Genomic DNA, 13,349 nt, shown 5'->3' on the forward strand with positions numbered 1-13,349 from the left:
GAGTGTGGCTCTTTTGAGGTGGGCAGTAGAGTTAGGTCGGCTGTGCCTGACTAAACTAATTAATTGTTATTGTTTAATTATATATCTGTTGTTAATATTTTTGCAAACCACCTTGGAATTTGAGGAAGGGTGATATATAAATATTTTAGATAAACAAATAAGATTGTCATAGTCAGGGCAGGCTTATTATTAATATTCCACTTTTCGAAATACAGTGGTACCTCAGGTTAAGAACTTAATTCGTTCTGGAGGTCCTTTTTTAACCTGAAACTGTTCTTAACCTGAGGTACCACTTTAGCTAATGGGGCTTCCCTCCGCCACCTCACGATTTCTGTTCTCATCCTGAAGCAAAGTTCTTAACCCAAGGTACTATTTCTGGGTTAGTGGAGTCTGTAACCTGAAACTGTTCTTAACCTGAGGTACCACTATACCATTCAAAGCATCTTATTATAAGTTATATAAAAATAAAAAATTGAACTGTGTTGTGTTTTTTTAAGCAGCCACTAAAATTCATTCACAAGAGACACTCCTCTCACTTATTTTACTCCCTAATGTCCTGTTTGTACACCTGTGGGAGTGGGGTCTGTGTTGTATGCTAATCTCTGCACCTCTTCGTGTGTCAGGCCAGGATTGAAAAAGCCCTGGTAGATATCCTCACTGAGCCATGCAGCTTGTTAGATGATGTTAGCTGGTCACACAGATGCACACTCAGCCCAGCATACTTCATAGGGCTGTTGGGGGGGGGGGCGGAGAACCCATATGCATCACAGTGGAGCTTTTGGATGAAAGGCAGGTTAACAATTAAATAATGGGCATTTTAACACTGTTTGTATGTGACCAGTCTCTGGTTTGAAGCATGGACCTGATGGTAGAAGTGCCAGTGTTCCTAGCCTGACAGTTGTTGCTTTTCTCAACAGGGCGCCGTTTGGACAATGAAGTTCTCACACTGTGGCCGTTTGCTTGCGTCAGCGGGTCAGGACAATGTGGTGAGGATCTGGGTGCTGAAGAATGCTTTCGACTACTTCAATAACATGCGGATGAAGTACAACACAGAAGGTACAGCCTGCTCCTTCCTTGGAAGGTAGAAAGCCAAGTAAACAATTGCTTGTTTGAAAGGAAGCTCTAATCCCCCCCCCCCCCCGTTGTGTTTCAGGTCGCGTGTCTCCCTCCCCATCTCAAGAGAGTTTGAATTCTTCAAAGTCAGATAACGATATGGGGGTAAGTTGGACCTTGGTTTTTTTGTTTGTTTGTTTTTTACCATTAAATAATTGATATTTTTATTTAAGGGGAAGAACCAAGAAAAATGACGGGAAAAATATTTTCCTGCCACACACAAATAATGCAAACAGTCATGTTAAACAGCTCATCATCTCAAAAGAGAATACAGTTATTCTCTAGAATGCATGATCACTCTTATGTTCAGGGCAAGTTTCTATTTTGGAAGTTCTAAAGTAATAAAGAAGATTGGCAATATGAGCTGTGGTCCATGTTATCTTCTATAAGACAAGTATACTGAAATATGTCCTCGGGGGGTCTGACACAATAATCCAGTAGTTTCCCATGACTTACGGACCCTTCCACCCCATCACCCTGTGGTTTGCTTTTTGGAGGCCTTGACTGTAAGGGGCACAGGTCTCCTGGTTTAAATCTCATTCAGGCACAAATCACCAGAGGTAGAAACCATTCAACATGGGAGGGAGGGGTTGTAGAATACCCAGAGCTAACTTGATAGTAGGTTATTAAGGACATCACATCTTTCTCCTGACATCTGCGTAATTAACGCTGCTTTCTTAGCATGACTTTGGATTTGAATGCTGGAGGTAATTAAGTGCTCCACTTGCTGTCTGAGTTTCCTAACCTAACAATTACCTTCCACAAGCTTATTTAAAGGTGAGGCTGATAGTGCACATTATCTCACTGAAGAGATACAGCAGGCAAAGAGGAAAAGCAGGGATGCAAAAGCTTGCAGCAAGAGTGTAGAGAGAGCTCCACTCTGCATGCAGAGTCACTGGGCTTGCTTTCTTGATAAGTACATATCTACATCTGGGCAACCTGTCTCCAGAGTTGTCAGAGTTTTCCCAAGCATTTTTCATGTTGCGGCAGAGGACAGTGACTAGTCCAAAATCATCACTCCACCTGCCTTTTATTTAAAGCAAGTTCCTAGTCCTCACTGTTTGCAGGGATAGAGGTTTTAAAAACATGCTGGCATTCACTTCCCCAATTCAGGAACAGGAGCTGTAGTGTGCTAATGGAGCTCCAAAACACCTTTCCTTTCAGTGGGAATGTAACTCCTGCTATTGACAGGATCCCTAATTGCGGATTCTCAATGCACTTGGGTCTCTCTGTTCCTCCTGCGTCTCACAGTTCTTGTATATCTGTTTGTTAGGTTTGCAGTGGGGCCGATGAGGACCCTGATGATAAAAACACACCATTTCGCCAGCGGCCATTCTGCAAATACAAAGGTCACACGGCAGATCTCCTGGACTTGTCCTGGTCTAAAGTAAGACATATTGGACTTCTCATAAATAGGAGCAGCAATATATTGCTTGTTTACAAGTTGTGTTTAGGTTTTTCCGGGGTTTCAAAGAGGAGCCGTTTCCAGGGCTACCTGGAAATGCTGGAACCTGGCACCTTCTTAATTCAAATCACGTGTTCTGCCACTGAGCTGTGGCCCACCCGGGATCATTCCACAATGGGACAGTACAGCGGATAAGGCACCTAACTTTATAGGACAGGAGGGTGCAGCCAGAGAAGCAGACCTTACATCGGCCTTCCCCAACCTGGTGCTCTCCAGATGCTTTGGCCTGCAGCTCCCTTAGCCACTCAACCAGTGTGGCCAATAATCAAAGCTGATGGGGGTTGTGGTTCAGAATGCCTGGAGGGCTCCAGGTAGGGGGAAGTAGCTTTAAGGAGAAGAAATACCAGCCCATCACTTTATTGTACTGTAAGCCCACAACTTACGCACGTGCCAAAAAAGGAGGGGTTCTGGGGAAAATGACATTGGTATTGGCTTTTGATGCTATGCTATTTTGGCTTCAGTTGCGATCCACAGAACATAAGTTGCAGGCTTATTGTAGTGATAACAATTTCCCATCCACATCGTGAAAAACAGTGAAATCAGTTTTTCATGTCCTTGTTTTTTTCTTAATTTTTCATAGGCATCTGAAGGCAGCCCTGTTTCGGCAAGCTTTTAATGTTTGATTTTTGTTGTGTTCCTTTATATTTCGTTGGAAGATGCCCAGAGTGGTTAGGGCAACCCACTCAAATGGGTGGGGTACAAGAAATAAATCATCATCATCATTATCATCATATAGTTTATCTGCCCAGATAGGGGTACATTGCTGTTCTCTCCATGGGCCAGTAACACGCCCACTCCACAGCTGTCGGCCATGATGAAAGACCAGGAAAGGCAGACAAACCATTTCCACCATTCCTGATCTCCTGGAGGAACCTCCCTGGTCCTGTAACCAGAGTTTGTTTGCCGCTGCTGCACTTACTAGTTGAAGTGAACTCCCATCATTAGCATGCATGAAGGCTTACTCTTTTCCCCAATCCCTTTTTGCTGAACTGCAAGCAATGAGAGAGATCTCTTCCATGCCGAATAGATGAAACTTAACAGTAGATTGCATCAGGGCTCTGCACTCTCTTTATATTTTATACGCCTCAGAAATAATGCATGCCATTTTGATCCCCCCCAGAATTACTTTCTACTCTCTTCTTCTATGGATAAGACAGTCAGGCTCTGGCACATATCCAGGCGAGAGTGCCTCTGCTGTTTCCAGCACATTGACTTCGTCACTGCTATAGCCTTCCATCCACGGGTAAGGGAGATGGCCTCGTTTCGAACCCAGTTTTGAATTTTAAATATGAATAGAGGATTGAGTTTGTGTGTCAAGCTGGAAGTTGTGGAGAGGAGAGGGGGCCAGGATGATAAGGTGTTTGCAATAGGCTTTATTAAGCACTAAAACTAGCACCATAGACAATAAAACACACTTCAAAAATACATTCCAAATCACACTGTGCCACCAGGATAAACACGGACATCCCTGCACACCCCACCCTCTCTCTCCATGCCACCTGCTCTGCACAATCCTACCCCTTCTCCACAGCCTTACCATAACTGTCTCAAGGATGGGCCCTCCCTCTCCCCACCCACCCCTGTGGAGCCTATCATGCTGTGTCCCTGCAGGTCAGTCCACTAAAACCATGCACTAAAACCAGGCCCATCTCCACCCCACCCCCCAAAGTCCATGGTGGACACTGGTGCTGCTGTTGCCTCCTCTCCCTCCTCTGTGGGCTTGCACAAAACCTCCAGCGTCTCCCCCGTCGTCTCCACCACCTCCTCTTTCCTGTGAAGCAGCACCTCCTGATTGCCAGCTCAACCTCTCCCATGTGCAAGTGTCCGAGGAAATGAAAGAAGAAAGAAACAGATCAGAGGCTGGGGGTCATGAGGTATCCCCTCCTGCTCCCCTCTTTTCCCCAGGCTCCATGGAAATCTAAAACCCACTGGAACCACGCGGCGCCCAGTCACCCCACACCAAGGCAGCCTCAGAGCTTCAACCAGGGTCTGTCCCCCCTGCCACGTCTGGTTGGCCACCTTTTGCCTTGAGGTCTGCCAGCATTGTTGCTCCTTCTGTGCTACCTGGACCCAAGCACTGACGCCTCTGCTTCCCATTTCTTCTGCCGCTCCTCTTGACCCATAACTTGCTCTGGTTGCAGCCGCTGTTGCTGCTTCTCTGCATTCCTCCTCCTCTTAGTGACCCCCCCCCCAACTTACCAGCTGCAGGGTGCTCCTGGAGCATCCCACTCCCCCTTCAGCTCCGCTTTCCTCCTCAAGGGCGAACCTACACACCAACTGCAGCACCAGCTGGGGCTTCTGGACCACCCTTGTCCGGACTTCTTGGGTGAGCTGCAGATGTGCAGGAAATACTGCAGTATTTAGGCCCTGCGCTGTGCTGCAGTTTCTGGCAAGAGGCATCCTCCTCGGTCTGCCTCTTGTCACTCCTAGCTCGCCCTTTCTTCATTGGAACGGTGTTCTCCTTCCCTCTCTTACTGCACTTTCAATGGACAACCTGGAAGCTATCCTCTTCTCCATGCTTCCTGCTCTTTGTTTAGCCTGGAGAAGAGAACGCAGAGAGGTGACAAGATAGCCATCTTCAGTTATCTGAAGGGCTCTCATGGAAGATGGAGCAAGCTTGTTTTCTGCTGCTCCAGAGGGCAGGACCCAAACCAATGGATTCAAATGCCAAGGAAGGAGATTCCTGCTGGAACATCAGGAGGAACTTTCTGATGGTAAGATGTATTCAACAGTGGAACGGACTACCTCACAAGGCGGTGAGCTCTCCTTCATTGGAGGTTTGTAAGCAGAAGTTGGATGGGCATCTGTCAGAGATCATTTATCTGTCATTCCTGAATTGCAGGGGGTTGGACTGGATGACCCTTGGCGTTCCTTCCAACTCTACAATTCTGTGCTTCTATGAGTAAGGGTACATGAAAGAGTTATCAAGATACAGATTGTACTTATCTTAAGATGGTGCCTGTGGGACCTACCAACCTCAGTTTGCATGTTTGAGAATGTGTGATGTACAACAAGCCCATGAATTTGCACTCATGCAGACACCAAAGTTTACCTGAATGTCAGGAATGGTGAGATTCTAATAGAGCAAAGTTGGCCCTGTACCTGTGTGTCCATTTCCAGTGGGGTGCAGACAACATATTAGAAGGCCTCAAAGAAGTTGCCACCAATAACACATTTCTTGTGGCATCTATCCTCTTTTAGGATGACAGATACTTCTTAAGTGGCTCGCTGGATGGAAAGCTGCGACTTTGGAACATTCCTGACAAAAAAGTGGCCCTCTGGAATGAAGTGGATGGGCAGACCAAGCTGATCACAGCAGCCAACTTTTGCCAGAATGGCAAATATGCTGTTATTGGCACTTATGATGGCCGGTGTATCTTCTACGACACAGAGGTAAGCCCTGCTACCACAATTGATGCCACCTGGTTCATTCAAGGGAGACAACCAGTAAGTAGGATTGTTGCTGTGGTTCAAAACATTCAGAAAGAAGCCCCATTTTACGGAACTAATAGTGTCTCAAGTACCCACTGCCAACACCAACTGTTTTCCCTTGAGCTGCTTCCGGGTTCCAATCCAGTTTGGCCACTTCAGGATGCAGAGCAGAGCTCGGTGAACCCGTGTGTATATTCCAGTGAATTTCTTCTTGTTTTATTTCTCTTTAGCACTTAAAGTATCATACACAGATCCACGTGCGGTCAACTAGAGGGCGGAATCGAGTTGGGAGGAAAATCACTGGAATTGAGCCACTGCCAGGAGAAAACAAGGTAGCTCCTCTTACTTTGAAGACACTCACACTCTTTGGTCATTGTGTCCAATTCCACAAGTCCATTTAATGTTACCTACATTGCATAGTTTCACAAACCTGGAGTGATGGTGTGGAAGCCGCAGCTAGTCCAGAGTGCAGCCTCCAGAGTTGCACCTGGTGCTTCTGTTTGAACCCGTGTAACACAGCCCTGCACAAACAATACTGACTGCTGATATGTTTCTGGGCCCAATGCATGGTTTTGTTGCAAACTTAGAAAGCCCTGAATGACTGCCAGTTCCCATGCCTTGAGATCTGCTGGGCTGGCCCTCCTTTGTGATCCTACTGCCAAGCAGTGTGTGCAGTGGCGCATGGAAGTGCCTGCTCAGTTGGTGTGCCCATCTGTGTAGATGTATAGCTGGCAACTTTATTTTCTGAATTTTTGTGGATGAGCTTTCAGAAGGTGCACATATTAAACCAGGTCTATGGTGCACAATGATGCTGTCTGTCCTATGATTTTTGTTTTTGCAAATGTGTTTTTAATGTTTGCATTGATAATGTTGTTACAGTATTACAGTAACAAATGAAATAAAAAATATACAGCATGCATAAACCAACAATTAACAATTAATTTACCATATGTCAACATTTCAGCGAGCATGAACTCAGAATACCCTGAAAAGTAGTGCCAAAGCTGATGGTAGTATGTAGCAACCCCCACCCCCCACTCTTTGTGCCTCAACTCAAAAGGCTGGAAGGAGATTCAGAGGCTGGCTAATGCTCAGGGTGTCAACCCACGGAAGAAGCCCTTCTGTTTCTCCAATGAGAAGATTTAGAAACTGTCTCAACTTTGGTTCTGCTCAGCAAGCTAGATCAGTAATGGAGAGCATTTAAGCATGTACAGAGTGCTCTTCCCTCACTGCCAGCAGATCCCACACATTTTCCACTTGGTGGAAAAATGCTTCTGTGGGAACAGAGTTTGACATCTGGATAGGTCTGAGCTCTGGTCATTTCTGAAGCTCAGTGCAGAAATGGCAGACCAGTCTAGCTTCTACTTCTCAACTCATTCCGCTGATGGATTTTTTTTTTTTTTACTTTTCTTGCCAGATCCTGGTGACGTCAAACGACTCCCGAATCCGACTCTATGACCTGAGAGATTTGTCTCTGTCTATGAAATACAAGGGCTATGTCAACAGCAGCAGCCAGATCAAAGCCAGCTTCAGGTAAAGAAAGAAATGGCTCATAGCCAGGACTTCCTAGACTCCCGCCCCCTGCAGCCCTTTCTGGGAAGAAGAACGCAGTGCACACCTTGACTTCATCATGCAGATTTAAGTTGCTCTTTGCCTATTTGTAGAGGTAGATACATACATGAACAGACCATGTTGTCTGCTTCTGAAATTAAGCGTTTCAGAAATTTTGTTTTTTGTGTGCTTTTCGTGGTCTCTTCTGTAGTGTAGCAGATGGAATCTCAAGCTAGCCCTGGGGAGATCTGGGTTGAAATATCCACTAATCAAAACATGGACCTTGAACCAGTCACCATCTCCCAACTCATCAAACCCAAAGGGTAGCTAAGGTCATTATGGGATATGGGAGGAGAGAACCCTGTGCACCCCCCTGAGCTCTTGGCAGAATAAGAAAGTAATAAACAAAGTAACATTGACACACAGCGTACCCTTTGACTTTGTTTTAAGCCATGAATTTCCTGTCTTGTGGGAGGAAGCAATGGGAACAAGAAAAGATGAACTGAAAGTAATTGGGAATTGTTTTTCTTCTCTCATTCCTCAGCCACGACTTCACATACATCGTGAGTGGTTCTGAAGATAAATACGTTTACATCTGGAGCACCTACCATGATTTAAGCAAGTTTACTTCCGTCAGGAGGGACCGCAACGACTTCTGGGAGGGTGTCAAAGGTGAAGCCCCACTGCCACCTCAGTGTTTGAGCTGAAGCTGCTGCTTTTCAGTTGCAAGACCTTTAATTTAAGCCATGCATGTGGCGGGGACTTGTGTATCCCAAGGGAAAAGCTGGCACCCTGTGAGTGACCGAGTGCTTGTGTCCCAAGAACGGCCAGCCTCTTGTTGATGGGTTCTGACCTCAGTGCTAGTCAGATGGCCTCCCAGAATGCTTTGGGCCTCTGTGCAGATCCAGCTTCCTCCCTTTCCCTCTCCAGCAGTGTAACCAGTTAAGGATGGAGCTCTTTGGGATAAATGAAAATGGGGCAACATAGTTGCTGAACAGGAAGAGCAGAGCCAAAAGGGGGGGCCCCTCCAGTACATCTGCTAAAACCTCCTGCTTGCTGCCCAGCCGTACAAACGTACTTATGTAAAAAACGATCTGATCCGCATGTCTCAGAAAGGTGGTAGAGCAGACTGCAACAGGTATGGAGGTCGCCATTTCAGAAGCTCCCCACCCTTCTGCATTTTAAAACAAAACAAAATCTCTCCCCCCCCCCCCCGTTTAGAAATGTAGCACAGTCCTCTTCCCTGCTGCTCTTCACAAATCTTGTATAAACCTGAGTTGGGGAACTTTGCGCCCTCCAGATGCTGCTGGGGTACCACTTGCATCCTCTGACTGGGGCTGATGGGAGCTGGAGTCCAACAGCATTTCGAGGGCGACTAGTGTCCCCCCCTCGCCCTTATAGGAAAACACTGCCTGCCTGGGAGTGTTACAGATCCTGAAGTGGCTAGAAGTCTTCTCCAAATATGAATGGCTGATGACAAAACCACACCACTTATTCTTCCCCTGTAAAGCGAAGCACTTAGCTTGATTAGGGCTTCTTGTGCTATTCAAAGGAGTGGGTTTAAGTCTTGGCACAGTTGTTTTCTATCGAATCCAATTTTGGTTACAGCATATTCTACATGATCAGGAAGGCTACGTGCATGGTACAGTCCTCTGTAGGACTAGACTATCCTAGGATGGGGTGGTGGTGCTTGTGAAGGCATCCAGGCAGTAGGTGAAAAGGTTAAGGGTGACCAGGAGCTTATGAGGCATGAACCATGTTCCCTTCTGGCATCTTTGAATTGGCTCTTATGTGGTCTCTGGGTTGGGCAGATGGTTAGCTGTCCTGGGTGAATGGAGTAGCGCTTGGCAGACCTGTGAATTGTGACTGAACACATTCCATGTCAGTAACAAAAAAGGTTGCAAGAGTGTGTTCGAGGATCAGAAGCAAACCAGGTTTTTGTGTGGGTATTCATGTAGTGTATTTCCCCTGTTCTGACCAATTCCTTGTGAGTGAATTGGAGCTTTAAATACTTCCTATCAGAGCCATCCCTAAAAATCACCATTGCATCTGCCAATTACCTACAATTAACCTCCATACTCCAAGGAACTTGTTTTCCCTGCGTTTTTTTTCCAAAGGGTGGGTCCTGATTGCTTTTCTTCTCTTTGTAGCACATAACGCAGTGGTCACATCTGCCATTTTTGCCCCAAATCCCAGCTTGATGGTATCACTGGAGACACCTGAAAAGCAGGAGCCCGAAAACAAAAGTGAAGATTCTGAATCAACTGATCCCATTCCTTCTGGTAGGTGCCCTATCACCTCGGGGTGAGAACGAATGCACTCTGTGTCAGGCCCTGGGTCACCCTTAACCTTGAGCAGGGAAATGCTCTTGAAGTAGCGCATCCATTAGGTAGGTAATCCCAACTGAAATGTGTTTGATTTCACCTATAAGCTACTTCAGAGAGCTCATTGTTGTGTGAATACTAGGACTGAATAAGATGAGAAGGGAGAACTTAGTGGATTTCTCTTGCTGCTGGGGATTTCAAGCAGCTCCTTTTGAGTCCTGAGAGGGCTGCTCTCAGGCTGGCCCTTCATATCTCTCTCTGTCTCTCTCTCTCTCTCTCTCTCTCTCTCTCTCTCTCTCTCTCTCTCCCTCCCTCCCCTGTTCTGTTATCCTGAGTGATTTCTCCTCTCCCACACTGCACAAGTAACTTCTCCATCTGTTAAACAATGGGAAGGTGAATTATTGAGTGAAGGACTAGAAGACCCTTGAACAGATGTCAGTGGAGGGCTGTAAATGATGCTTCTGTGCTATTGAGCAGATGACACAAGTCATGCTTATTTCTAGGGAATTGCTTTCAACTCTGCTTTCAATCATCAAGGAAGGGACACAGTGCTTGGGCTTTTTCCATGATTACCTCTTGAGTATGAAGGCCAGGTGCTGGGCTGCCTAATACAGGAGAAGACAGTCTTCCAATCTGTCCATCAGTTTTGGGAAGCTGCCCTTGGGGTTTAGGCAGATGACTGTTGGAGTGGTGACATCTAGACGCTGGATTGCCCACTCTCAGCCTGATGACCTTCGTTGTTCTGTTTCAGACACAGGAGTAGTCCATTGTGTTCTCTTGGAGCCTTAACTGGATTTGGCCTTCCAGGCTGCTTCCAGTTGCCCCCTTTTAATTGGAGTTTAGATTTCTTCTTATTGTGTGTGTGTGTTTTATAGCTTTTATTGTGTGCTTTTATTTTACCAGCTGTCTTGATGCATATGCAGAAAGCAGGGTTAAATGAACGACTAGTGTTTTCCTAGTCTCTGATGAATGTGGCCTATCTTGTGCAGTGCTGTCTACTCTGGCTGGCAGTAGCTCTCCAGGGTCTTTCCCATCACCCATTGCAGATGCCAGGGATGGGATGTTGGACCCCTGTGCATGCAGAGCTGAGCTTCCCTCCCCTAACCTGTTTGCTGTGTGCTACCTCATGCCTGGTGCCATTTCCTAAACCAGCTTCTTCTGCCCTTTTAAGGAGCTTTGAAGACAGATCACACAGAAGTGCTTCTGTCGGCTGACTTTACCGGAGCCATCAAAGTCTTCATCAACAAGAAGAAAAACACATCTTGAAATCATTGGTAACTCGACAGCATCATGATGAATGGTACCTGGGTATGAATCATGTGATCAGAGAAGCAAAGTATAATATAGAGTTCGAGGGTTGGCTTATCTTTTGAACTCTCACTTAAAGCTGCTCCATCAGACCTCCTGGGGAAGCAGCATCCCAACTATTAACTCCCCCCGGCTTTTAGAATAGAAAGAGAGGCCCATAAATGACGTGGTCAAAACAGCAACTCAGCGTTGCATTTCTCTGAAAAATTATTTTGCTAAGCAACTGTTCGCCATGCACAGGATTCTGCATGAAAAGAGCAATGAGATATTCACTTGCCCTTTGGGGGGTGACACATACCAAACTGAGCTTAACTGAATATTTAATTTAATTTATTGGTTCCCAGGGTGGGGTGGGGTGGGGATTTTTATTTTTATTTTTATTATTTGCAAAGATGTCATGCAGTCTCTCTCTCCAGATTCCTGTTTCCAGCAAAGCTGATCTATTTCTAAATCTGTGTTAACAAAGCTGAATTTGTGGCCGGATCCTGTAATGTTCTGTGAGGTCTTTTCTGCCCTTCCTCCATCCCTTGGCCTGGATGGGTTAGCAGCAACCATGTATCAATGTTTTCTAAAGTGGATTTCTCTTGTCTTCTAATTGTTGTGCACTCTAGATTCCTTTCTTAATATATACCTTTTCCTTTCTCTTTCCATTGCACACTGGAGCACAATTTCTATGAAAGAGTCTCTCATTCCTTATTCATGGGCACTGGGCTATGCTCACCTTAAACAAAAAAATTAAGCTGCATTAGGAACAATTCTTGTATTTTACAACAGTGTAAAATAAAATTGTTTACATATTTTTTAAAGCATTGTAGTTTAAAAAAAATGTTGGTTTTTTGTTTGTTTAGAGCTAACTGAATTTAAAGGTATTTGTAAATATTCATAAGATATACCAATGAAATAACATTTTGGGGCCTTGCAACCCATAAAATGTTGTTGATGGTTCCTGTTTCAGAGGAGAAAGAAAAGATGTATCATTAAAACTGCACATGTTGAAAGAGAAGTTGCTTTTTGTCCTTTTATTGCATCATCATTTTTTGCATGGCTCAGAGATGGTGGTTGCATCTGATTTCAACTGGTGAAGTGTCACCAATATGCAGATGACACTTAGCTCTGTGCCTCTGTTGCATCTGAATCTAGAGATTCAGCTGAGGTGTTTCACAGGTGTTCCCAGATAGTGATGGACTGGTTATGGGCCCAAAAAGGCAAACTCAGTCCTAAAAGCACAGAGGTGGTTTGTGTTCCAAGTTCTTGAGTCCAGAAGGAGCCTGTCCTAGATGGGGCTGCAGAGTAGGTTTGTACCCTGGGCAGACTTGGGACCCAGCATTGTCACTTCGAGCCTCAGGTGGCTAGGAGGAATGCCTATTTCTAGCCACAGCCATGTTTAGACAGAGATGACTTGGGCACAGGACTGGTAAGTGGATTATTACACTGCCCTCTATGTGAGGCTGCACTTGAAAGTGACTTGGAAACTTAAGTTGTCAAATTACTGACTGGAGTTGCTTTTAGAACTCATATAACTCCTGTTTTGAAAAACAGCTACATTGGTTCCCAGTTCATTTTGGGGCCCAACTCAAGGTGATCACGCTAGTGATATAAGTGGTAAACAATTTAGACACCAAATATCTGAGAGACTGTCTCCTTCCCTACAGACCCCCACAGGTTTTAGGATTGGCAGAGGGGGCCTTCTTTGGTGGCCCCTTGCCCTCAAAATTCTCTGTGGCAGCCCCTAAGTTGTGGAACTCCCTCCCCTCAGAGATCAGTGTCACACTTTAACGATACGACTTTTGGCGAATACTGAAGACACATCTCTTTACTGTAATACTTGAGATGATTCAGTGTCTGTTGTGGGAAAAAGGCAGAAAGGGATGGGGTTTCCTGAAAGACAGTACAGCTTGCTGGCTGAAACCCTGAACCCTCTTAAGCTGCAACATTTTGTTACAGATCTCACATGTTCTTCATAAACTCTAAACACAGAGGGCCATCTAGTGGAGAGAGGCACTGGTTCTAGAACTGAGAGGCGTAAAATACAAACGAGATAATCTGTACCATGCTGGTTTAAGTTCAAACTTCTTTGAGTTCACAGAAAATATCAGACAGGAACCAAAAAGGGTCTGAAATTCAGAATGGTCTGAAGGAGGGCTGGGGAACCTGGT

At 45.5% G+C, this 13,349-nt stretch overlaps 2 protein-coding genes across 3 annotated transcripts in view; one reads left to right on the forward strand and one right to left on the reverse strand.

The window, feature by feature from the left end:
• WDR44 (WD repeat domain 44) overlaps positions 1–12,196 on the forward strand; it is a 48,941-nt gene extending 36,745 nt beyond the window's left edge. For both annotated transcript variants that reach the window (XM_083722789.1, XM_083722790.1), the window contains exons 11-20: positions 918–1,056; positions 1,154–1,218; positions 2,387–2,500; positions 3,699–3,821; positions 5,780–5,971; positions 6,241–6,342; positions 7,428–7,543; positions 8,106–8,233; positions 9,712–9,843; positions 11,057–12,196. In XM_083722789.1, the coding sequence (XP_083578915.1) occupies positions 918–1,056; positions 1,154–1,218; positions 2,387–2,500; positions 3,699–3,821; positions 5,780–5,971; positions 6,241–6,342; positions 7,428–7,543; positions 8,106–8,233; positions 9,712–9,843; positions 11,057–11,151 (1,206 nt within the window). In that variant the 3' untranslated portion in view covers positions 11,152–12,196. The remainder of the gene's footprint in view (positions 1–917; positions 1,057–1,153; positions 1,219–2,386; positions 2,501–3,698; positions 3,822–5,779; positions 5,972–6,240; positions 6,343–7,427; positions 7,544–8,105; positions 8,234–9,711; positions 9,844–11,056) is intronic.
• The window catches only part of KLHL13 (kelch like family member 13), a 570,056-nt gene that overhangs the window by 140,435 nt on the left and 416,272 nt on the right, over positions 1–13,349 (reverse strand). The gene's annotated exons all lie outside the window — the stretch shown is intronic.

This window comes from Podarcis gaigeae, assembly GCF_964106915.1.
Source record: "Podarcis gaigeae genome assembly, chromosome: Z".
In the NCBI taxonomy this organism is placed as follows: Eukaryota; Metazoa; Chordata; class Lepidosauria; order Squamata; family Lacertidae; genus Podarcis; species Podarcis gaigeae.